Source organism: Camarhynchus parvulus, chromosome 3 (assembly GCF_901933205.1).
Source record: "Camarhynchus parvulus chromosome 3, STF_HiC, whole genome shotgun sequence".
Classification (NCBI taxonomy): Eukaryota; Metazoa; Chordata; class Aves; order Passeriformes; family Thraupidae; genus Camarhynchus; species Camarhynchus parvulus.
Genome location: NC_044573.1, coordinates 98,556,811 through 98,580,104, shown reverse-complemented (window position 1 = coordinate 98,580,104; position 23,294 = coordinate 98,556,811). Strand labels below are relative to the sequence as shown.

General features: G+C 36.5%; 1 protein-coding gene across 4 annotated transcripts in view; it reads right to left on the bottom strand.

Annotated features, from left to right (window-relative positions):
- Positions 1 to 23,294, bottom strand: part of KHDRBS2 (KH RNA binding domain containing, signal transduction associated 2) — a 324,004-nt gene that overhangs the window by 218,881 nt on the left and 81,829 nt on the right. For all 4 annotated transcript variants that reach the window (XR_004060582.1, XR_004060581.1, XR_004060583.1 and 1 more), the window contains exon 3: positions 1,524 to 1,640. Coding sequence is in view for 1 of the 4 variants with exons in the window: in XM_030944729.1 (XP_030800589.1) it covers positions 1,524 to 1,640 (117 nt within the window). In the remaining 3 variants the exon portion in view is untranslated. The remainder of the gene's footprint in view (positions 1 to 1,523; positions 1,641 to 23,294) is intronic.

Below are 23,294 nucleotides of genomic sequence, written 5' to 3'. Positions count from 1 at the left end.
CAGCAATAATAATCTGAGTGGGTGGCTCAGAGTGGAGCAACTGGGCATCAGATGTAGTACTGATGCAAATGACTGCTGTTTAGCAGGACATATATTGTTTCATCCAGGGAAATATTTATGATTCCAGAAGTTAGACATAAGTAATTAAAATATTTTACCTGTCAACACTTGGAAATAAAATCAGTAGTGTATTCAACATGTATTATCTTATAATCATTACTGAAGTGTCACTAAATGTCTGACTAAAATGTCATAAAGAAAACTCTGAAAAATTAAATATAATCTGTGTGCCTAATTTGTTGAATTTGTGGGTTTATTTTTTTTAATATTGCAATTGCAGACCTCATAATGTCTATGTGATTGCTGATGCACATTACCAAGACCAAATAATGCCAACCAAAAAATCCTGATTGGTCTTTCCTTTCAGCATATTATTACTTTCATAATTTTACCTACTGAGATTAATGACAGAGGTGACAGAAAGAAGAATAATACACAACATTACTAGAGGCTATATACAGTTAAAATATAGTGAAATTAACAGTTAAAATATAGTGACATAAGGAGTCATTGTTTCTGTGTTGACCATAATACTGCTGTTCCACAGATTGTAAAAGACATCTCACAATGCAATCAGTACTTGTTCTTTGGGTCAAATATACATGAAAGCTTTCTTAATGTCCTGGTTTTAGCTGGGATAGGATTAGTTTTCTTCCTAATAAATGGTACCCTGCGGTGTTTGGGATTTAGTATGACAATACTATTGATAACACACTAATGTTTGGGTTGTTGTTATGTAGTGCTTACCCCAACCCAAGGACTTTCAAGCGTCTCATGCTCTCCCAGTGAGGAGCTGCACAGGAAGCCAGGAGGGAGCAAAGCCAGGACAGTTGATCCAAACTGGCCAAAGGGATATTCCATACCACAGAGCATCATGTTCAGTTTATAAACTGGGTGGGGAACTGGTTGGGGAGAGTAACACTTACCTGCAAGGAATTACTTAGGGGCATCGGCCAGGCTGTGATTCCAAACATTTTTTTTTCTTTATCTATAGTGCATTTTTATACACACTTAAGCAAAATGTCCACTTTGTTATCTTCTCCTAGAACTATGCCCTGAATAAATATTCAACATTTTAAAAAAAAACATCTCTAAAGAAACAGAAAACAAAAGAGAAAACTCATTTATGTACACCAATATTAAAGCAGTAATATAGACAAACTGCACTTTCACAGGAGAAACTCAGAACAAATGAACTTTAAACTCGTTTCTTTTTTAGGTGAATTACTTAAATAATAGTGATACAATAGCAACTGTGAAGGTCTAAGCAAGGTTGTCATAGCAAGAAAAAAATTACATTTAAGCAAATTATGTAACTTGAAAAAAACAAGCTAGCCTTGGAGTCAAGAGTCTGTTATAGGCCTTTTAATTGAGTCGTTAATAAACAGACAGGCAATCTAAGTGCAACACCTAAAACAACATATGTTTCAACCATAATTGCAACCAGAATACAGACACAGTACCTTAGCTTTATCCCTCATGGATCCTTTTCCTAGGATGGACATTTTTGCACCTGTTTCTTCTTGTAACCTCTTTAAAGAGTTTCCTCTTGGTCCGAGCAATTTCCCAACAAAATTGAACTAGAATGAAAATAAGAGAACTCTTTTAGACCCACGGGTACTTTTCCAAAAACTTAGTAAACATGATGACTAAAAAAGAAAATTTTACTTTCCTTTAAAAGAAATACCCCTACGTAGCTTTGAGCCTAATTGACAGAGATACAAGACTGGAGAACCAAGATATTCATTCATCTAGTGTGAAAGACTGTAAAAGCAGTCATGGTTTATTTGAACCCTGGGAGGCTCCTCTCTAGGACTGGCAGGCCAGTGGCTACTAGGTTTAGTGAATTGCTAAACAAGGTATTTGCTCATGAGATGATACTGGTGAAATTCAGAGAATGCCTAGGTTCTTTCCCAAGTTAGCCAGCTTTACTTGCAAGTAATATATCCTGCAAAGTTAGAGCTTTAGATGGATTTCTAAGATTTGATGCTTCACACATCGACTTGAAAGTAAAAGCTGTTTTGTGTATTGGCTTCAAACACCTGTTTTGCCAGCACTAGAACAAATAACAATCAACAGATCAAGGTAGATATTCAAGGGCATTTTCTAAAATGAACACAGCTGTGTCTGCCACACTGCTAATATTCCTAAACACAGCACACTTCTCCTACAGCGGTATTTTTTGAAGAGGAGAGATGTCTACAGGAAAATCAGAAGACAGAACAATAAATAAATGAGGTGTTAATATCATGTCCACACAAAGCAGCAAAAAGGGAGAAGTCTATTAAGTAATTTGTTAATTCTGTAATCCACAGTCTCTTCATTTATTATTTTTTATTATTTCCAACATCTTTTTAAAATGCTATGATATGTGGTCTTCAAAAGCTGACTGGACATCATCAGCACTTGCTTAAGGTGTTTTGGAATTATGTTCAAGTCTTAACAGACAGTATTCTGGTCTGGCTTTCAACAAAGAATAAGCTCCACCAAAGCAAGAGGGAATGTCATTGTATCAGCACTTCCTTGGTTTTGTTTCAGAGAAAAAGAACATGACATTAAGAAATATCAATCACGAAAATACTGCTGTCAAAAATACACACAAAAGGCTATACAGATGTTACAATATACGTTGTTTTGCACTACCTTCTATTTTAAAAATGAAAAAATATGGAAATATTCTTGTTTTCACTTAAACCACCAAGAATGCAACAATACAAATGCATCAGCCATGTTACTAACATCCAAACTCTGAATCACACCAGATGCTCCAAAAAAAAAGCTTGCTTTTAGTCCGGTGTCTTAATTTAAAATAATTTTTAACTTCTTTCAAATACTGGTTAAGCTATCTAAGAAAACAGTATGTAATCACAGGGAAAATAAATATGTACAGTAAAATCTACTGGCACTGAAACTAAAAGATAATGTGCCCATGGGGAAAGTAGTAAGTGGTAAGATTTTCAGGAAAATTTAGCATGATTTGAAGTTCCAAAACCAGATTTTCCAAGCTGGTGTGTTTTTACTTTTTTCCAACTCTACCTGTTGATTTAATAAAAGGTATCACCTCTTCAAAACAGGGCTCGATTTCCAGTCAATGTCCCAGTCAATGTATCAACAATCCTATGATTTCAAACTGTTGCTCAGCCTCTTCCAGGGAAAACCTAGCTTGGAAGAAGTTGTTGGCTTCCAATTTATTATTCAATTTTGTATGAAAATAAACCAAACAATGAGGAAGAAATGGCAAGAACTGAACTTTAATACTAGATAGTAGACTTAATCTATTGATAGAAATAAGATTTGAAAAATCACCCATTTATATACCCATGTATGTAAGGTTTATTAGGGATGGCTGAGCAAACAGCAGAGCTTTCGTTTCCCTGCAGGGACCCACTTACCTGCAGAAGGGAGAGTGCCACAAGTTACACCACCAAATCTTTTGTGACACTTACAGATCATCAATCAGACAAGAACCATGTCCTGCTGCATCCTTTCAGCGCTTCTTAGTATTAAGAAAAGCTACCCCTTCAAAGGTGAAAGAACTGTAACATTATGTAACTTTGGAGGAAACTATGAAAAGGCCAACCAAAGCTTGACTACATTTGTTCTCTGAATGGAATAAAACTATTAAATTATACTCTGTGAAGATTTATGTTGACCAGTTATATTTAAGCACTTCATAAACTGTATAATCATTACCTTGACATATTGCTGCAAAGGAGCAGTATGGCCAGCATAGACCATGTTATGTGCTAAGTGGATTTTAATCACTTCACAGGAAATAAGTGGCTGGGGATTTTAATTCTATTGATTATGTAGCAGGCAGACACATTTCATCCACTATCTACAAAACGTATCAGGAAGGAAGCAGTTATTTACAACTAAAAAACTGAATTGCTCTTTGTTTGGTTTTGTCTAAAATTGCAGAAAAGCCACGGCACTATATCTGGCATCCTACTGTTATGCTCAGTGTTCCATGCATGTCTGAAGACACCGGATATCCTCAGCACTGTCTATAATCCCAAAACTGCCCAAGGTCTGAAAGTACTGGTAGAGTAACTTTGACTCAATAACTTGTGAAAAATTATATACTTTATTGTTCACATATAGGTAAAAGAAGCACATAGGAAAGAGGATGTTTCAGTGAACAGCCCAAAATGTAGGAAATCTGAAACACAACTTCATTTCTTTTTTTTTTTTTTTAATGAAGATATGCTGGGCAGAACCAATTTTAATACTGGAAATTTTAGGCTCCATTTACAGCCACATGCACACACACACAACCTGAGCACAGAGACGGTGAAGGAAAATGTGGCAACTCAGGCAGCTGGACTGCATATAATGGTGAGCCTTGCCCACAAACACACATTCCTGGTACAGCAGTTGTAACTGCAAATCTTATTCTGCAATCTCAGATCCGATCCAATTCTGCCATGCGTGAAATTTTCTCCAAGTAATAGTAGCTCTAAGTCTCTGGGATAATACCTGATCATATTAGGAGAGGATAGCTAAGAAATGCTGACATATAGAAGAGAGAGTATTAAAAGAAAGCTTTCACTGCTGGGGAGTAAACAAACTTCATTTGAAAAATTTTGTTGTGTTTCTAGATGTTCCTATAGGAGGCTTACCTTTTCAATCATGTTTATGAACATGATGAACAAGCTAGGCTTTCTAGCTTGCAGAAACCCTTCCTCGTTTATGGCAGAGATATTTTATATTATTTTCTTAGATTTTTTTATCATTTGTCTGGGGGAGATGATGCATTTCTTCAGGGGAAAATGATCAGGTGAAAGCAGGGGATGCTTTACTTATAATCAAATGCATGATGTTTTGTGTATCAATAACTGTGGAATAAACCTTCTCCTCTGCAAAATAAAACCTGATAGAGAATACAGCTCAATAGATCTTTCCTTTATCTACAGCCAGTAACTCCAAAATCTTCCCCAACCAATATATACACAGAGTTTCAAGAGATTTATCTGCATCCTGATTACTTTCACACTTCACACAAGCAATCAGACGGTAAGGTGCCCAAAGACAAAGCTCTGGTTCCCCAGTTTTCATCAAAAGTTTTTGTTCCAACTACCTCAGGACAACACACCACAGGTATAACAAATCTAAGGGATAGTTTACAGCATCAGCATTCAAGCCTCAAGCTAAGTACAATGACTGGTAGAAAATGCATGTTTACACTTAGAAGAATACTTGTTTCCCTAATTGATGCAGCCTGAATACATTTCTGCTAGAACTATAACACTTACTTTATAAAATCTAATTCAATAGGGCTTTACAACTAGAATCAAGGAATATGCTTACTATTCAAAAAACAAGTTTGTGGCAGGACTGTTTCTATTTTATGCACAGATCAGTGTTCAGAGCAGTAACAAAAGCTAGATAAATAACGAATGGGATAAGACAAATGTTTCCAGCTGTAAGATAATGTAGAACAAAGACCTGAACTGGGAGAAGAAATTAATTTCTTCTAGAGGCAGCAAACCAGAAATAGCCCTGGTTTGACAACATGAAACAGGTTTATTATTTCTCAGTGTTTTGTTCACCACTGCTATCAGTTCCATTGTGGAGAGACAAAGTGTTTTCCATTTTCAGAGCTACTTATCCTCATGAAATCCTGTCCTTATTCATGGAGAGCAGGATGGGGGTAAGGGTGGGGAAGAATCTTTCTAAATTCCATCCTGTTCTCAGGAAAAGTGGAGAAGACAAAGACAGCCATGCCTGAATAAAACCTTACTGTTTGAGACCTGCCTATAATAAAGGTCCTGTTCGAGGACTTCTGACAGCTTATTTAATTTAGAACAGCATTTATTTTAAAAGTATCTCATGTTTTGATGTGCGCAAGGGACTTCATGTTAAGGAAGTACTGGACTACTATGAAGGCAAATTTTATTTTTCTCAACATTTTGTAAGCATTGTATTACAATGCTTGTAATAATGCTTTAACTTTTGGTCATCCCTGAATTGGTCAGGTATTTGTACTGAGCATTGTAGGTCTTATCCTACTGGAACTATTCTACTGTGGGAAATGGAAAGATAGAAACTTCCACAGACACAGAAGGGTTTGATTTGCAGCCTTGGAAGAAGCTTGGGTTGATGCAAAATTAAAGTGCACACATATTAGGCAGAAAAATTATAAACTTATGTTTCTATAGTTGTAAGTAAAAATATGCCTTAAGTAAGTGATAAACTGTATTGATAAGATGGTGAAGGGTTTATAACGTAGGCATGTAATTGTATAGAGTAAGCTAAGAGTTCAGGTGTTCTAATAGAAGCATATGTGTGTATGTGTGAGAGTAGCCCAGTGGATAAAAGTATCCACAGTGCAGTAGAAGTAAGTAAAGGTGATAGGTTAGAACAGCAAAATAAACTTTGTGGCAACTGTCCATTGGAAGTTATATATTGTCTTGTAATGAAGAACTTGTGACACTTTTGTGCTATGGCCAACTGCTTGCTCCCTCAAACCTCATGGCCTCTGAGACTGATGTTTATCTGAGGAGCAATAAAGCAGTTTTAGCCTGACTGTGGTCCCATCCCTTCATTAAAAGTGGTGATATTATTATTCTATTCTATTCTATTCTATTCTATTCTATTCCTTAGCAGATTCTGCAGAGTCCAGTTTGTCTCCCTCTATATATAGCTGCTTATCCTGTTCAATACCTAGTACTTCTTGGCTTTAACAAAATGAATTTAGTGTTCCAGATAAGCATGCAACATTATTTTTTTACTACAGCTATATGATGTGATGCTTGCTGTCTCTTGTAGAAGAGCTTCCAAGACACCTGTTTGGTAGGACTGAACCTTGCAGGGTTACTGCTTTCTTATAGTCTTGTATCAGAGAAATGTCTCTGCAGCAGTCCCAGAACCAAAGGAGAAATGGAGAAAGCTGCCCTTTCCTACAGAGCTCACTGGGTTTCGTCTCTCTGTTAGACTTTGAACAATAACCTAGTGGAGGGCTATGCACAGAAAAATTAAATGTTCAAAGGCAAAATACAGCTTCTTGAAAACTCCAGGCCAAATTAATTTCAGTTTTAAATCAGTGGAATTGCTTCAAGAATAAATTAAATCTGATTAACAAAATTAGAATTATTAAAGTTACTGTGACTAAAAGATTTACCTAAAAAATAAATGGGTTTTTATTACACCTTTTTTTATCTTGAGAAGTGCTGGGAACTCGTATTTACGGTGTGCTAGAAGAAGATGCTGCAATACTTGTCTGGCTATTTACTGGCTCATTGCAAGCATCTAAATCTACAGTGAAAATGTATTTTTGGCATAACTCCATGAAACAGATGGTCAGCAACTCCAGACAAAAATCTTCTACATAGAAGTCTACACTAATATAGGAAAAATATCTCCTCACTTTTCACTTTTAGCAATTTTCTCTCAGAATTCTGGTAACAAGTTGTGGCATTCAAATAAAGCGATTTAAATGAGCCTTAAAAAGAAAATAAATTTTATTATAAAAAGAAAAAATTGGTATCTGATATACCCTTATTCAGTTAAACTTTCTTAAGTCAGGAGAATTTGAATGGCTCTTTCTCTAATACATGCATTAGCAATGTCATTTATTAAAATCTGCTAATCTGTAAAACACCCAAGCATTTTATTTTATGTGGTTCTGTTTTTAAATCTAAGGTGAGGTAATTGAGGAAAAGCCAAGGAACAAATTAAAGTTGTGCATCTATATTAAATCCTCAATTAACAAGCTGTTAATTGCAAAGGTTTTATTATTTAGTTGCAGAAGTATCCAGAGGGACTCATTGTACCAGGCACTGCACAGCCATGCAGGAAGATATGATCTTGACCCTATAGAGCTGTCAAGTATGTTTAAAAAACCCAAACCAGACCCTACTGAATGTATGTAGCACCTATTGCTTATTTGGATTGTGAGGAAGTGACTGCTGAAACCACTGCTATTAAAATCACCAGGCTCAGATATCAAAGGGTATTCATTCTCAAAGTGCAGCAGCACCAGCCTCTGCTGGCAGAAAGACAACACCAGAGCCTGCTTTTTGCAACTCAGACATGAGAAAGAGCATCCGAATGTTCAAGGCAAAGCTGGATGGGGTTCTCAGCAACCTGGTCTAGTGGAAGATGCCCCTGCCCACAGCCAGGGTGGCTGGAACCAGGTGATCCTTAAGGTCCCCTCCAACTCAAACAATTCTACAACTCTGTATCACACTTTGGCTTTTGTCTTTCTCCTGCAACCTGGATTATTACACTGCTCTTCCTAAGGCTGTCCCAATTTGTCCAGCCCAGCTGGGGCAGTGGTGGAGGCTGAGGACCAACAGGAATGATTCTCAGGCTTCTTGAGCCTGTGCTGGGGAGAGGTTAAAGATTTCAGCAAACTGGTCACCAGCCAGAGGTCCTGACTGATCCCAACCCACACCTCTAAAAGGTAAGGAAGTTCTTTGATGGCTCCGTGCTCCCTGCTGGGAAACTATGCAAGAAGAGCAGTATTTTTAAAAACTGCAGAGTATGCTGAGCTAAACATGACTTTCCCTTGTACTGGATTTGTATTTTATTGAATGAAGGGTAAGAGGATTCTTTAGGACACAAAGCCACTTGGCTTTTAACATTCATTCTAGCCAAGCTTGAAGTAGTCAAATTTTACCACTTACAGGAAAATAAAATACAAAGTAAGTAATAAGGAATTCCTGGAACTATGTGTCTAAGACTGGCTCATTTGGAAGATATCAACTAAAATGGTATTTATACAAATGCCAACAATTTGGGCTGCAGAAGTGCACCACTGAGCTTTTTCCAAAGTGCACAAAGAAGTTTATAATGAACATACTCACAGGTATGGAAATAGGTACCAAGACTACAACACTTAAAAGCACAATCAACATTTGGCTAATTGGGCTTATTACTCCCACAGATACACAATTTACCGGTCACAGTAATAAACACCATCTGCTCTTTGCTAAATGGCAGCAACCTAACAACTTTTTTCTAACTTAAAGAGTTTGTAATGTAAAAGAATATCTAAAGAAGTAGTAGTACAGTGGGACTTCCATGCACATCATCTTCCTCTTACTGAAGTGAATATGATTTCCTATTATGTGAAAGATATTTCTCTTTGCCAGATGATATATTTCCCAATATAAGCTCTAAGTAAACAAGAAACAGGATAAGTTAGGGTTGAATACCCAATCATAAAAATAATGTATCTTTCCTATATATGTTAGTGGACTACTCAAATGTAGCATAAAACACAAATTTCTGATCCATCAAGGAAAGACAACAACAGTTAATTTGGACCCACTGTGTTAATGGACTGATTTAACATACATTCATATAGTATCTAATTTTGTAGACGCCATTGTATTAAATCACAAATGGTTTATGTTAATATAATTATAAATTCTGTTAGTCAACTTGATTTTGCCTTTTGCTATTAAAGTAATTATACTTACAACAGCATTTAAGTATCAATTTACATATACTGAGCACTATGCAAACAATTTTATTGTCAAGTCACGTCCATAATCAAAGCAAAGCATTACTTTAAAGCGACTGACATATGCAAACCACATAGCTCTGTGGAAATTAAACAAGCCTGTGAAAGCACACCAAAGTATTTTATGAAACTCTGCTTCCTTCACCTTCCCCTGCTGCATTTTCTACACTGCTTTTTTTTGTTCTTTGTTACTAAGGGCAAATTCAAGAAGATACTTTTTTTCCTTCCTTCCATCTCATTATCTTCTACTATCATTAGAGAAGAAAACCAAGTATCCTTCAAGATTTTGTAATGAGGTCTTGGCTGATCTGAGATGGTAATGCAAAGAAATAGTTGAAGAGGAGCAAAGCATTCCAAAATAACATTGACAAGGAGGAAACAGTTAATACACTTAATTCAAGAACTCAAACTGCTGCTGAATTCTGTTCCCAAAGAGCTCAGGTAAGACATTTGTCTGATCTCAACTATAAATTCAGGTGAAAATGATAAAAATTTAAGAGAACAGACATTGTGCTCAATTTGTGCATTCAGTCAGATGTGACAGGACAGAATACAAGCTGGGAAAATGCAGGATAAATACCATTAAGTAAATTGCCATTGTTCATGAGCTGATTCTCAAAAGACACCTCCTGTAGCAATTTGTTCAAAGAGCAGATTGCACACTAACTGAATAAACTCTTTTCTAATCTTTTTTTTTTCTCACAGTGATGAGCTTATGGAATGAAAACAGCCAGTATTACCTTCATTATCTGACAGAGAGCCTTCCATTGGTTTGTATAGGTAACATACTGGGCTCAGAAAGAGCATGTCCATTCTCCAAACTGGAACTGCCCCAACTTGCATTTTAATTTTAACATGCAGACCAGGGCACCTGCAGAGCCTCCTCCTCCACAGTACACAGGGCTAAGTGCAATAGTAGAAATCAAATGGAGCTGATACCTGATTTTACATTTCATTTAAGGCTGCTGATTGCAACCCCAAATTTAAAATATATAGAGAGTAATTCCCCTGTAGTTTGATAGCAATGCTACAGATTTGCTAACTGTAAAGAATCAACCACTGTGCTAAATAAGGATACAACAAACAAGACTTTTTTCCCCCATTATTTTTGGTAGTTGGAGAGGGTCCAGAGGAGGCCATGAAGAAGATCAGGGGACTGGAGCACCTTTCCTGTGAAGAGAGGCTGAGAGAGCTGGGGCTGGTCAGCCTAGAGAAGAGAGGGCCCTGGGGAGACCTCAGAGCAGCTCCTGAAGGGACCCTACAAGAGAGATGGAGAGGGACTGTTTACATGGGCACAGAGTGACAGGACAAGGTGGAATGGCTTCAAACTGAAAGAGGGTAGATTAAGATCAGATACAAGGAAGAAATTCTTCACTGTGAGAGTGGTGAGGAACAGGCTGCCCAGAGAAGCTGTGAATGCCTCATTCCTGGTGGTGTTTGAGGCCAGGCTGGATGAGGCCCTGAGCAATCTGATCAAGTAAAATGTGTCCCTGCGCAGCAGGCAGGTTGGAACTTTAAAGTCCCTTCCAACCCAAACCATTCTCTGATCCCATGATTATATGATTTGTAAATATTCATAATTTGCCAAGTTGAAAGCTCATAGCACTCTCTATTTGCAATTCAGAATATCTATTCATTCTCTTTAAAAAACAGAAATCACAGAGTTTTATAGTATCTGAGTATCAAAAATTCCAAAAACCTGAGACTCACTCGTAATACTCTGCTGATGGTTTTCCTTTGCAAGCAACATAACTGCGCTTCAAACTTCATTAATGTAGCACAGAAAAAAGAACTTGCAGCACAACACCTTGAAAGACCAAGACATACAGTACGTGACAAATGAGATGGCAAGCATGAGCTGGAAGGCCTGAGTACCTTTGAATAATGCAGGCTGTAATACCCAACAGACTTGCTACTGCCATACAAAAATTCCTGGGTGAACAAAACTGTGGTTTGGATGCCCCTACCTGATAAAATATGAAATGATCTTCTGTTTTTTTCACTTGCACCTTTTTTTAAATTCTCGCACCCAAGGCTCAGATCTGATTCACACTTAAAAGAATATTATAGAAGTAATATTGAATTCTCTAACACAAGATTTAGAAATGCCTCAGGTGTAATTCATAACCATTTGATTTAAACTTAATATTTATTCCATCATAATTACCTTGCTTTAGCACATCTACAACCTTCAAGAAGGATGAACATGTTTGTAAAATACATATTAAAGAGAGCCACCAATATGAAGGCAGTGAATATTTTCAATTCACCTTGTCAAGACATTATGCCCCAAGCTCCAGCTTGTCAAGGGAGCTGGGAGTGCTCTCCTGGAAATGTTAAAGTGACACAGCCATACCCAAATAACAGATTTGGTATCTAGGAAGATGATTCAGGCTTTAAAACTCACTTACACCGTGGCACCTGACCAAGTTGTGAGACTCTTGTCTCTGTACTGAATTTCAAGCACATCAGTCCCCTTTCCACACCCTTCTCTGCCTGGAGCTGCTACTCACCTCCAGCTCAACTGCCTCATTCACTCAGTAACTGTGTGAACTTTGGGATCTCACACACATTTACTTTTACAAAAAGTCATAAATTCCAAGTCTGGAGCTAAATGTTTAGGTCTTGCAATGAACAGAAGAACAAATTCTAGTTCTCTTGGGAACCTTCATCTCCCAGTACTTTTTCATATTTCTCCAGGAAATGACAGCATTCAAATGTTACAAATGAGGAAATGTTTTGATTTGCAACCCCCAGCATTTATACTCCCTTTGTGTCTGCAAATGCAATAGCTACTGAAATGAACTAAAACAATGACAGCAAATATGTGACAAAACCATGTGATACAATAAGGAAAATTAACTTCCAACAGACACTGAGGGGAAATATAAGTGCAAGTTTACGTGGAACATTATATTCTGCGTAAATCTCAAAAGTGCTTTGAAGCTTTTTATTTGATAAAGACCATATATGTCTCAAACATTTAGATTATAGCAAAGTACAGGAAGCAAACTGATATGTTCTTAAAGGTAAAATCTAAAGATTTATTCCACATGTAATGTACTGACAATGTTTTCCCACTGCAAATTTATTTACAAAACAATTTTACTCCCATTAAAACTGAATACACCTGTAAATAATATTGCATCAAAATAAGAACCAGCGCACTTCAACCTGCAGCAACAATGAAATCAATGGACAACTACTCACTCATGTAATCTTCTCCACTTAAACACTAAACAATGATGCTGACAACCAAGCAAATGCATCCTCACACTGACAGCACTATTCTCCAAAATCCCAAAGTGGTATATCTACTTACATTACTAGATTAATATGACAAACTGCTTTATAAGAAGATTACTTGTTTTAAAATCAGTGCATAACATCAAATTTCATGTAAAGCATTTAATTTCATAGAGATTTGCCTCAGATGACAACTTTCATCCTTGCCATGTCTTCTCTTATGCCATGTGGCATTCTGCACTTTTTGTAATTACAGAAAATGGATATTTCTGAGTCTATTGTAGAAGTGTAATTTCCAAACTAAGGTTTGTCAAATGCTTGTAGATGCAGAGTATGGGCATTACATGTTTGGTTATTCTAAGGCCTGTACATCACCCACTTAGAATAATGCAAGCAGCTGTCTCATTAATCTTTAGCAAATACAAAAGAAATGAACTCCATGCTTGCTAATAAACATGGATGCCCAAATCCTAAAGGGGCTTTCAGCTGATGAATTCCAGTGTCACAGCAGTCAAGCCTGGTGAGCCTAGAACTCCATATTCTCTCAGAAACATGACAGAATATTTATAAGCATGACATGGACAGAGAGCTGCACTGGTGGCTCTGAGAAGTGCATCCCATATGTCTGCAGATTCCAGAGACACACTAGTGGCAGCAATTTGCAGTCCTTGCATTAAAAAGAGGAACTGACAAGGGACACAGGACAGAACTTCCAGAGACAAAATTCTCAGGTCATTTGAGAGCTGAAAGCTGTGATCTGCAGGGCAGCAGCCTTTGCCTCATCCTCACCATGGCATGGGCAGACTCAGAGAGAACGGGATGCTCTGGGGCAAAGCCACAGCCAAGGGCTGAAACAGCAGGAAGAACAGAGAGACACCTGGAATTGAGGCCATGTCCAGGATAAGAAGAGGCTGCACAAAAAAGAAAATACCTCCTTTGAAGTACAAGGGGTTGGTATGCCTAAAAATCAGAGATGACATGTGCAAGGGGTGGAATTATATTTAACTCAATTATTAAATTCACATAAAAGAAATTTTTAAAATCCAACACTGTATTCAAATAAGGAAAACAAAAATGACCATAAACTATCAGCCTAAAAAAAAAACAAAGTACAGTTTACAAACAGCAAGTAAAAGAAAATTTTGAGGAACAACTTGAAAAAGTATAAAAAAAAGAAAATAAAATAGTATTCAGAATTTGGAAGCCAGACAGAGAGCTGGTAGGGCTAACAGATGTTCAGGCTATAAAAGGAGGATTCAAGAAAGATGAGGTCAGAACACAAAAATAAAATATCTTTTCTCCATCTGGGTTCATAATAGAGGAAACTGTGACAGGTGGTTGGGAAGAAGACAGTGCAATAAAAATTTTCTAAGAACTTCCAATTAAATTGGAAGAATAAACAATGCATTTAGTGAAAAATAAAATAAATACATTAGATAGGTAAAGGGCTGAGAGGTGGCTATTTTAAAGGAAAATAATTTCTCTGGCATCTGTGAGTGTTCTCTAAAGAACAAACTAACCTGGACTAGGTTAGAAAGTAAACTGATAACCAGATATCTGATTTCCAAAAGACCAGGATGATGTGGCGTTAGAAGGAAGGACCTCTCAATGGAAACAGAAAATGTGCTTAAACACTGGTGAAAATTTGTAGTAAATCATCAGTATTCACACTGGAAGGAAGTAATTAGTTGAGTCTTTCAGAGATCCAGGAGGAGATTGAAGCCAGGGAAAGCAATGAACAGTGAGAAAACAAACTTTACTGATGATGCTAAGCTAAGTCAAGTTTCTGAAGGCTGGACTAGCTATAAAAAACTACATCTTATGACACTTGGTGATGAAATTACAGCTGAAATACCCTGTAAATAAATGTAAAAACATTAAAGCACACTCCACCTTTACAAACAAAATGATTTGCTGATTCTAAGTCCTTGGAAATTGTATCAGGAAAAGTAACAGCTCAGGGGAAAACAGGAGACCCTTGCAAGCAGCATTCTCAGAACCAGCGGGAGAAAGCTTTCTGCACAGGAATCCTCCTAATTTGAGTTTTAAGGATTGACCAGAAAATTCCCCAGAAGAAACCACCCTGAGCTCAGGATAGCCTTGGCAAGTTGGGGTCATATTCCGGAGATGTGTCTCTGCATACTTTGACTCTATTCCATTTTGGTTTTGGTCACAGTTTCCAGTGTTGGTCACTGCTGGAAGAGCTAAATGACAGCATTAGTCACGCAGGAAATGGATTATAATGTCATTTGCAATATTTTGCAAGAGTTTGAAATAGTCAGAGATAGTGAAGCAAGTATTACCATCTTTTTATAGATCACATGCTATGTTCATTCAGTGTCCTGTCACCAAAATACTATGCAAAAAGTATTAGAAAAAACCAAAACACACCAGAATTTTGCTCATACTGTATTACACTGCAAAATTAATTATATTTTTATGCAAAATTTTATTTTGAGATACAAAATTATACTCTAAAACTTTAGGCATACGTATTTCTTGTATTTTAGTTTGAACATAACTGACTAAAATTTATTAAAAATATATTTTTGAAGCACACTTTGATCCAAATATTAAGCTCTAAAGATGCACTTGTGGCAGCACTCTGGAGTCATATCTAGAGATTCTGTTCACATGCATGGACAGCAATTTATAACAGTGATGGCAATTAAATAAATTATACTCTTCATTTAAACAAATTATCATCCCTGAAAAATTAACTACAATCCATCTGTGGTGGCATGTTTTCTTCTGCTATTCAGGAAGAGATATCAACGTGCATTTTTTTATTTCATCCAGACAGAATATGACAAATAAATAAATTCCTTGAGATTCTTCACACTGTAACACATAAAAATAGGCTGAAGGCCTAATCCTACTCCTCTATTTGTCCTGGAATTTTCATATTTTTAGGACTAAGAAATGGATGCAATGTAATTAATAAGGATGTCACAGAATTATTGCTCAACACTCTGGTTCTCATACAACTCACACTTGGTCTGCTTCAGATGGAAAAGCACAAGGAGAATGAAGAATGGGGTTCTCTCTGTTTTTTCCTATTGATTTACTAAAACCACAGTGATTAATGATCTGATGTGTACCTTATAAGAATTAATCTAAAAAAGGTTATTATTCATCTCTTACAACCTTGATTTTAAAAGATAGCACTTTATAGCCTTTCAGACTTAGTAGCTAAATTGAAAGTCTTATAATTGTGAAATAGCTTTTTCAAGTAGTAACATTAAAATTCCTTTTTCACTTTGTCACTGAAATACATAAAATTTATTTACAATATGACAAAATTGACCAGGACAGTCTGAATAGGTGAAAATGTGTTTGCTATAAGGTGCAGAGATCAAGGTGCATCTGTAAAATATATTTTTTAAAAATATTTATTCTATCTTTATAGAGTTTTGAGGCACTTATAGGCCATAGGCATGAGGTAGTTGGCAAACCCCTGAAAAATTATTTTTGAGAGGTGGTTTTAAAGTGATGAACAACTATCTATTATTAACATTAAAGCAAACAAATTGGTTTATATAAAATTAGAAGATATGGAGAAGATAAGAAATCAGTCAAAAAGAAAGTGAGTCAGAGATGTTTACAGCTCAGGATTTATGGCAAGTCTTCAGAAAACATGGCAAAATATTCTTTGACTATCACAATTACTGTTAATTTGCACAGTCTGAGTCTACTGCGTATTTTGGGAAAAAATGTATGTCATTACATAAAATTAATGAAACATTCAGTGTACTCAGTTTCTCCTAATTTTCATATAAATGGTTTCAAAGTGTTCTTGTAAACTGCTAAATGACAACTTTCACAGCTAATCAATATTTTTTGTTTTATACTAAAAGAGGTTTTCTTAAATACCACTGTCAGTAGAACCATATGTATACAAATAAGTCCTTGTATCTTAAATTAACTCCATCAAAGATTCTTTACTGTAACCTCTCATTTTTTTTATAAGCAGAGCACAGTCCCCATTGACCTGAAATCTAGAAGTAATCAATGTGCCAATGTCTCCAAGCAAAATTTAGTACAGCATCTCTGAAAACAAATCAAGCTCTAAGCAGAAACAGTAATTTGTAAGGAACTATAAATACCTTCCCATTCTGTACAAAATGGTTCCTTATAACTGAGATTTCTCTGTACTACCAGGAAAATACAAGCCAGAAAAAAATATTGATTAAAAAGATATTGGGCAAGTTTCCCCTTTCAAGTGGTTTCTTTCTTAGCTCTTTGTCTTAGCCTGTATCACTAACAGTTTTAACTTGTTTAGTTAATTACGGTGAATCCTTACTTCTTTAAAGTGTCTGTACACATCCAATCAGAACAGATTCCTCTCAGATGACATGGCATTTTTCAATCCCATTATCCTGTTAAAATCAAAAAAGTCCACTACATATTTAAAGTATTAAGATAGATTACTATTTAGGACAAAGTTCAGAAATAAAGACTCTGCTGTAGCCTTGCCAAACAATTTATTTCTGTTTAAATAGATTTATTGTACTTTGGTTTTTGTTTTTTGGTTTTTTTTTTGGCAAATTACGTCATATAGATATGTACAAAAGTTATAAATTGCCAGGACTTTGTGAAATTTATTATACTGGGGAGCAGCATCCCAAAGGAAATAGTGTATGAAGCACAAACCACAGAATTAACAACTTTAAGCTGTCTAAAATATACATTCTACATACGCAACACAGGACTGTTCTCCATGTTTCAAATATTCATGTTGATGCATACAGCTCATGTAATTCAAAATAATTAAACTTCAGTGACCATGCTGTCATTTGGATTATGTGTCTGCACAGATCTGAAGAACCCATTTCCACTTCTCCACTCTGGCACAAGTGGGCAGAGGAATTGCTCTCGGTTCCATGATCAAGGAGCTCTTGCTTCTGCTTGGACTTTGGAAATTATTAAACCACCAAGCAGAGGGTGCTGCACGGGCTGCATATCTGCATGAACACAGTGTCAGGAGACAAACCTAGCACTACAGCTGGACATGGGTAACACCAGCATCGTTACAACTGTTCAGGCAAGGCCTTGGGCCAGTCCATGAGCCCTCTCCAACAGCCTCCAAGCAGTCCTTGTGAATCAACTCCAGCGATTTCCAAGATGCATTTTTAGTGAAGTCATCTTTTTACAGAGATAGGAGATGCAATGCTAAGGACATGGCTAGCCTGTATCAGCAAGCTGCAGGGCCAGCAGGCACTGGCACTGCTGGACTTGCCATATCTGCTTTGGTTATAGTTCAAATCCAACAGCAAAATATTTATCATCTCTGCTGCCCTAAAGTTTCATCTTGATTAGAATAATGTTATAAGACTCTGAAAACCCTGTGACATGTTTGCATTAAATCAGAATTTCCTACAAACAAAGCCATTCAGTGTTTCAGGTATTACACATAAATATTAATCAGTTAAATCTCTTTTCTCTGTAAGGCTGAGACAAGACTACTGATTACTATTATAATGCTAAAATGGAGAGAGCATGAATATCTTAGCCTAAAGTACTTTTTGAAAACTCTAACATAACTTTCCAAACAAATGTAATTAAAGTGTTTGATGGAAGAAGAACAAAAAATTACCTTCCCCCTTCTACCCAGCTAAGCCAACCATCATGTTACTGGAAACAGCAGACTGAAAAAGCAATTTGGAGTGCATCAACAAACCTAAGGAATTTTGCACACCCCATTTTACAAATACTTGGTAATGAAGTAAACTATCTTATTAAAACCAAGGATTATGTGAAATGAAAAATATGCAGTTCAGTACAAAACACAAATAGAGGCAAAGACCAAGAATTCTATGGGTCAAATGAATGCTAATGAATATATTTTGGGGAAAAATGAAGCAATATTTCACAATGTCTGAATTATGTATATTTAACTTATTATAAATATCAGAATCAACCTGCTAGAAATATTCAGATAATCTGAGAAAACTGTGTAGGAGTATATTTTGTCTTCCTGTATGTGCTGGGTACAGTCACTCTCAACATACTAATAAATAAAGAAACTTAGAAGCCATGGGATGGAAAATTAAGTTTCTTGCAACGGCGTATACCCAGGACAAGACTTCAGGAAGAAGATAATGTTAAGATTTGGGACTGCCCCATGCCAATATTGAGTGTCTCACTAGAGATTTTGTGTTCTCTAAATCACTTAGGCAAGGAAAAGAGCTTTACTTTGGTCTGGACTTCCAAGGGAACACAGAGAAATTTTGGCTGCACCAGATTACCTGTGAGAAGTGCTATAAACCCACACTAGGCAATCATGGAAAGACATAAATGGCACAGGGAAGTACCACAGAAACAGCAGCTGCAGAGCAAACTGCCAGCAGGCTGCAGGTGAAAGGCTGCATAAAGGTGCTGTATCTACTCCAATCTGACACAGGTATCAGCCAGCAATGCACACAGTGCTGCTCAAATACCCACCTGAGACAGACATTCTGAGGACACCTCACAGCTCAGGATCATGTGTTGCATCACATCTCAGTACTTAAAAAGGCAAACAAAATCTAGTATAAACAACTGCTAGGTGTGCCATGGAAGAAGGTGCTAGTTAAAAGACTGAGGCTTTGTTTACAGTGTTATTAAAAATGTATTTAAAACAAATTATAAACTGGAGTAGTTTAATTGCACTTTGTTGCTGTTTGGACACATTTACTCAGAATTGATGTGGTCCTAATTTGAATTAACTTCTGAACCAAATAAATTTAGAACTAATCGGGACACCAAAATTCATTGCACTTAATTGTCCTAAGAATCCCTAAGCAAACATGCTCCTTTAATGCCAAGTGTAGAAATCTAAATCTTACACCATTTTTTTCCTTTTAAACACAGGGACATTGAATACCTTATAAACCCTTACTGACACTGACATCTAGGCTGTCTATTGAGCAGAACTGAGTGACAAATTCACTGTTATTTCAAAGACAAAATATCACCTTTCTACCAGAGCTAAATGGGGAATTTTTCTGCCAGATGGTATAGATTTTGTGGAGTTACGCTGTGTGACAGAAAATATTTGGGAAAAAATTCATTACAGCAATCACTGCTGTATCAACTCCAGGGTTAGCCAGATTCCTTAACATTTTTCATATTCACCATATTTACCTCTCCCAAATTCAGAAGCATCAAATATTTTGTTTAAATAAATACTTACTTCAGTAAAACAACATAATTATTGAGATGAAGATACTTTAACATAAGGCAAGCATGCTGTGAGGATATCAAGCAACGTTAATGGAACTTTTAGGAAGAAAAATTAATTTGTAGTAAATGAGGAAGCAGAGAGGTACAGCTATGATACCTTAAGCTTAAAAAATACACCATTTCTCTTTCAAGTGAAAATTGACATAGCACTAAGTGTTGTGTGCAGTCATTTCTTGAAGACTTCCAATTATACTGACTCCACCATTTCCCTGGACAAACAATTCCAATGCTTAAGTACCCTTTCCGTGAAAAAATTCTTCTTATGTCCAACCTGAACTTGCCCTGGCACAGCTTGAGGACATTTCCTCTTGTCCTGTCTTTGGTTGCTAGGGGAAGAGGTTGACCCTCACCTGCGAGAGGCCCAGAGCCAGGCACAGTACTTCAGGTGCAGCATCACCAGTGCCAAGTACAGAGGGAAAATTATTTTAATACAGCAATACAAGATAAAGTACCATTATATAAGTGTACATAAAATAGACATTCAGTTGCTCATGGCCATTAAAATGAATTCATGTTCAAGATCTTTCATAAGAGATCTTGGAATCAAGAGGATTCTATAATAGGAGATACAATTTTAAAAGAACAGCAGCTGTTTATGTGCTCTTTTTGCCAACATTTCATTTTCCCCTTCAGCCCAATGCTACACTAAAACCTGTGCTATCTCCAAACACCAGACAGTTGCTACTAATCAGTTCTTCTGTTTTTTTCCCAAATACAGTAAAAAGTAGCTGTCTCTGCCAATTAGGCAATGTGATTGATGGATAATCACTCACATACAGTCCTAGAAACTATCACCAGCTGTGCAAAACCCCTCACACTAGTAACTGGAACAATCCCTGTACATAACAAATATTTTAAGAAAACCTTCTCAAATTGATCTGCTGATTGCCATGAAACAATTCTACTCTGATTCACAATTGTATGGAATGTCTCAGTATCTATAAAGAGTACTTGTAACATATTCACCTGCCATTTGAGATCCTCCTATGACCAAACAGGTTGGTGTGTGCAGAGTGCCTCACAGTTCAGCTGAAAAAAACCACTCATCTAGATTTCATTAAATAAAACACACTGATCAGGGAATGACTGCTATAAGCATATACCGTTGCGAACTAGGAGTGCAATATACAGTCATTTTTTCCTAGCTGGACATAACTGTACTTTGTTTACTTTCACTTGTTAATAATGGTAAATGTCATGAAAGTTACCTTTAGAAGAAACAATCTTAGAGGCTAGTAAGCAAGTGGCAGTCATCAGAACTATGTACTTGGATTTCTGAAATGGCCAAAATGCTTATGTTTTAAAAATGCTTATGAATTCATTTTTTTCTAGGAATCTGAGATAAGCAAAAAGGAAAAGAATCTGTAGTAATGAAAACAAAAAAAAGCCACCCTCAACTGGCCTCTTGAAATTGAACTTGAAAGGTGTAATTCTGACAGGAAACACCCTTTGCTACGCTGTCATTATGGTGACGCTCAAACAAAGTGCTGATTGCATGGCTCTGCATTAGCAGTACCACTGTACACTCATTGTGTGTGTGAGCATCATTGTGGCTAAGAGGAAAACCTATTTCCATCAGCTGGAAACCAAATTACTCATACAGAAGGTCACTACTAAGTATAGCAGGAGTTTTTTTATGTTGCTAAACTTCTACAGAGAAACCAATATGATCCAGTGGAAAAGCCTCAGCTATATTGTGAGCTAGAAATTGACAAGAAACTATGTTAAATACTTCACAACATCTGAGAATTTACTCCGAAAATCATTTTTGAACATACAACAATATAAAAATATATAATGTGCATCTCAAACTTGCCAGTGCAATGCTATTTATTCTATTCTAAAACTGTCTTAATATTAGGTAGAATCATAGATTTCTCTGTGGTAAGGTAGACACAGAACAGCAGACACTATATTGCATTGTTATTCTATCCAAGTAACATGAAAATCAGTTTTCATAGAAGGTCTTCCAAAGAAGTCTAATTATGAACATGTAGGGATCACCTCTACTATTTCTTTACGAGCAATCTACTTCCCATATTTTTCCCTCAATCAGCTGCACAGAGCTACCTACAGAGCTAGCAGCAGGTAGCAAAAAATTGACAAGATGAAGAATGCATTTGCTAACAGGGAATTTACATACCCATAGCTCATACATCATCACAGCTTACCCAGGCTTTAATGACTCCTCTGAACTGACAAGATGAGGATGCTCACACTCTGTGGGACTAATCAGAAACAGCAAAATGCTTCAGTAACCACAATTCAACTGAAAGTTGCATAAGTGGTTATCTTGCCTCAAAGACAAATGGCAGGTTTAGCCTAGTTTCTCTCAATTATAACACCCACTGAAACAAGCCCTGTTAAGAAGGCATTGGAGGTATGAGGAATTAAAATTTAAAAAAAAAAAGAAAAGTAGTATTTGGGGAAAAGAATGCTAAAGTTTATACAGAGGGATTAAATATTACACAAAACTAAATATTATGTAGAAATATCCTGCTGCTGCATTCATCCTCCTGTAATAACAAGAGATCATTATACAAGGTGGAAGTTTCTGTGATATGACATAATGTGACAGACTACTTGTCAACAAATCTTTCTAGACTCAAAATGGAATGAGGACAGTTCATTCTTGCTCTATCACTTGAGCATATCAAGTGCTGGAAATTATATCTTTATTTCTCCAAAATGAAAGTATATCTCATTTGCTATAATCAAGAAGAGAATAAAAAGTATGTCAAGCTATAAGAGGTTCCTAAAAATATATTAAGAAAAAGATATTACTTTCAAGGTTAGTAACTATTCAGTGGATCAGTCTGCTTGGGAGAAAATTATTTTAGCATGGATTAAAAAGCAGGACTCACAAGCTATGAGACCAAGAGTCATGAAACTACCCAGAGGATAGGAAATTCCTGATAATGGCTTCTATCCACTAAGTATAATATTTCTTTAGCAACACCATCATTTTCTCTTTGATCTGCCCTACTTAGAAAGGCAGGAACTTTTAAGTCACCAAATCTTTATGGGGCACTGAAAGGACAGGCAATTTTTGGCCGACCTCAGTTTCAGAGGGCATATAGACTAAACCCATTCAGATGCTTCTTGAACAGACATCAGTGCAAATTGCAGGTGCAGTTCAGAAGTGACATATGGCCTCTTATTATTTCCACAAATATGCTGCTACTGCAACAATAAATCTTTAACAGACATTGCCAACTCTGTATGAGGTCTTGAACATACTGATGTTTATAAATCTGTAAGATTTGATTGAAAGAAATATACCACTGCTCTA